The sequence below is a fragment of the Nerophis ophidion genome, linkage group LG23, assembly GCF_033978795.1.
Source record: "Nerophis ophidion isolate RoL-2023_Sa linkage group LG23, RoL_Noph_v1.0, whole genome shotgun sequence".
Lineage (NCBI taxonomy): Eukaryota > Metazoa > Chordata > Actinopteri > Syngnathiformes > Syngnathidae > Nerophis > Nerophis ophidion.
In genome coordinates this window covers 12,114,206-12,115,932 of record NC_084633.1, presented here as the reverse complement: position 1 = coordinate 12,115,932, position 1,727 = coordinate 12,114,206, and the positions used below count along the sequence as shown (strand labels likewise).

General features: G+C 36.8%; 1 protein-coding gene across 2 annotated transcripts in view; it reads left to right on the top strand.

Moving 5' to 3' along the window:
* The first annotated feature begins 732 nt into the window (after positions 1-732).
* coro7 (coronin 7) overlaps positions 733-1,727 on the top strand; it is a 350,254-nt gene continuing 349,259 nt past the window's right edge. The window contains exon 1 of one of the 2 annotated variants that reach the window (XM_061884833.1): positions 733-951. In XM_061884833.1, the coding sequence (XP_061740817.1) occupies positions 892-951 (60 nt within the window). In that variant the 5' untranslated portion in view covers positions 733-891. The remainder of the gene's footprint in view (positions 952-1,727) is intronic. The other variant, XM_061884835.1, reaches the window with a different exon arrangement.

The following is a 1,727-nucleotide window of genomic DNA, read 5'->3' as shown; positions in this document are numbered from 1 at the left end:
TTTTTTTCATCATTTATTCTCTACAAAAAACCTTCCGTGTAAGGAAAAAAAATGTATGACGGCATGACAGACATAAATACCCATTTATATATATATATATATATATATATATATATATATATATATATATATATATATATATATATATATATATATATATATATATATGCCCTGCGATGAGGTGGCGACTTGTCCAGGGTGTACACCGCCTTCCGCCCGATTGTAGCTGAGATAGGCGCCAGTGCCCCCCGCGACCCCAAAAGGGAATAAGCGGTAGAAAATGGATGGATGGATATATATATATATATGTATATATATATATATATATATATATATATATATATATATATATATGTATATATATATATATATATATATATATATATATATATATATATATATGTATATATATATATATATATATATATATTTATTTTTTATTTATTTATTTTTTTTAATTATTTTTTTATTTTTTTATTTTTATTTATTAATTTTTTTAAATCAAAGGTAAATTGAGCAAATTGGCTATATCTGGTAATTTATTTACGTGTGTATCAAACTGGTAGCCCTTCGCATTAATCAGTACCCAAGAAGTAGCTCTTGGTTTCAAAAAGTTTGGTGACCCCTGAAGTAAACCGTTTTGAGTTAAATCCGTTAATAAATAATGGGAAACTTAATATTCCGAGCATTACTTGAACGCAGCACAAACTGCCTACTGACGGAAGGTGTTCCTGTAGTGTACGAGTGCGACTCCGCCCCGCCGCGACGTCCGCGTGTATCAAACCAAGGAAACACCAGCGCCGGACTGCCAAACTGCTGTCAGCTGTGTAAGGACCCCTTCACTGCACTCCAGACGAACAGACACACGCAACGTCCAACCCGGAAGGCAACATGAACCGCTTTAAGATCTCCAAATTCAAAAACACCACTCCGAAAATCGCCAAGAAGGACGTGAGTAGTGTCCTAGCTTCTTGGTGCCGCTCTTTCCATAGCGTTTTTAGCATCGGCGTGCTACATTAATGTAATGTAAAGGGTTGGAGGAAACGCCTGCCTGCAATGATTGTGGAACTTCCTGCATCTGTATAGGGCAACGAACGTTACACGCTTGGAAGACAAACCAAACTTTCATTTCTATAGTGTTACAATAAAAATATACATATAATTTTCCTAAACACAACAACGCTCAAAGTGTGCATCGCGTTTTCTGTCTCAACGCATCAATGAATTGCATGCAAATATGCAGATGTGCTTCATCAACATAAACTCATTTATTTCAGGTTGCAGCCTTAGCATGTGTGCTTTAGGCAATTTCTCGACTGTAAAATCCCCAGGAATGCTAAGGGAGGCCGTGCATTCCTCCAATCTCTGCACAGCTCAGACTGCAGGTGGCGCTCTGCCGTTGCACATGTCAACACAACACAGTGTGATGAGTTCAAGGACCCAGAAAAGAAATTGAGAATCATGAGAAGGTGGATGCATGTTGCATTTGAAAGGGACCTAGTTCTATGCTATACTGCTGAGCACAAGGAAATCAGATTTTTGGGTGTAATAATAGATGATAAAATGAACTGATAATATAATATAAAAGTATACAACATTGGGTGGCAAAAAATATTTTGTAATGAATAGTGCCAAAAACATGCACCTGGGGATAGGTTGATTGGCAACACTAAATTGGCCCTGGTGTGTGAATGTTGTCTGTCTATCTGTGTTGGCCCTGCGATGAG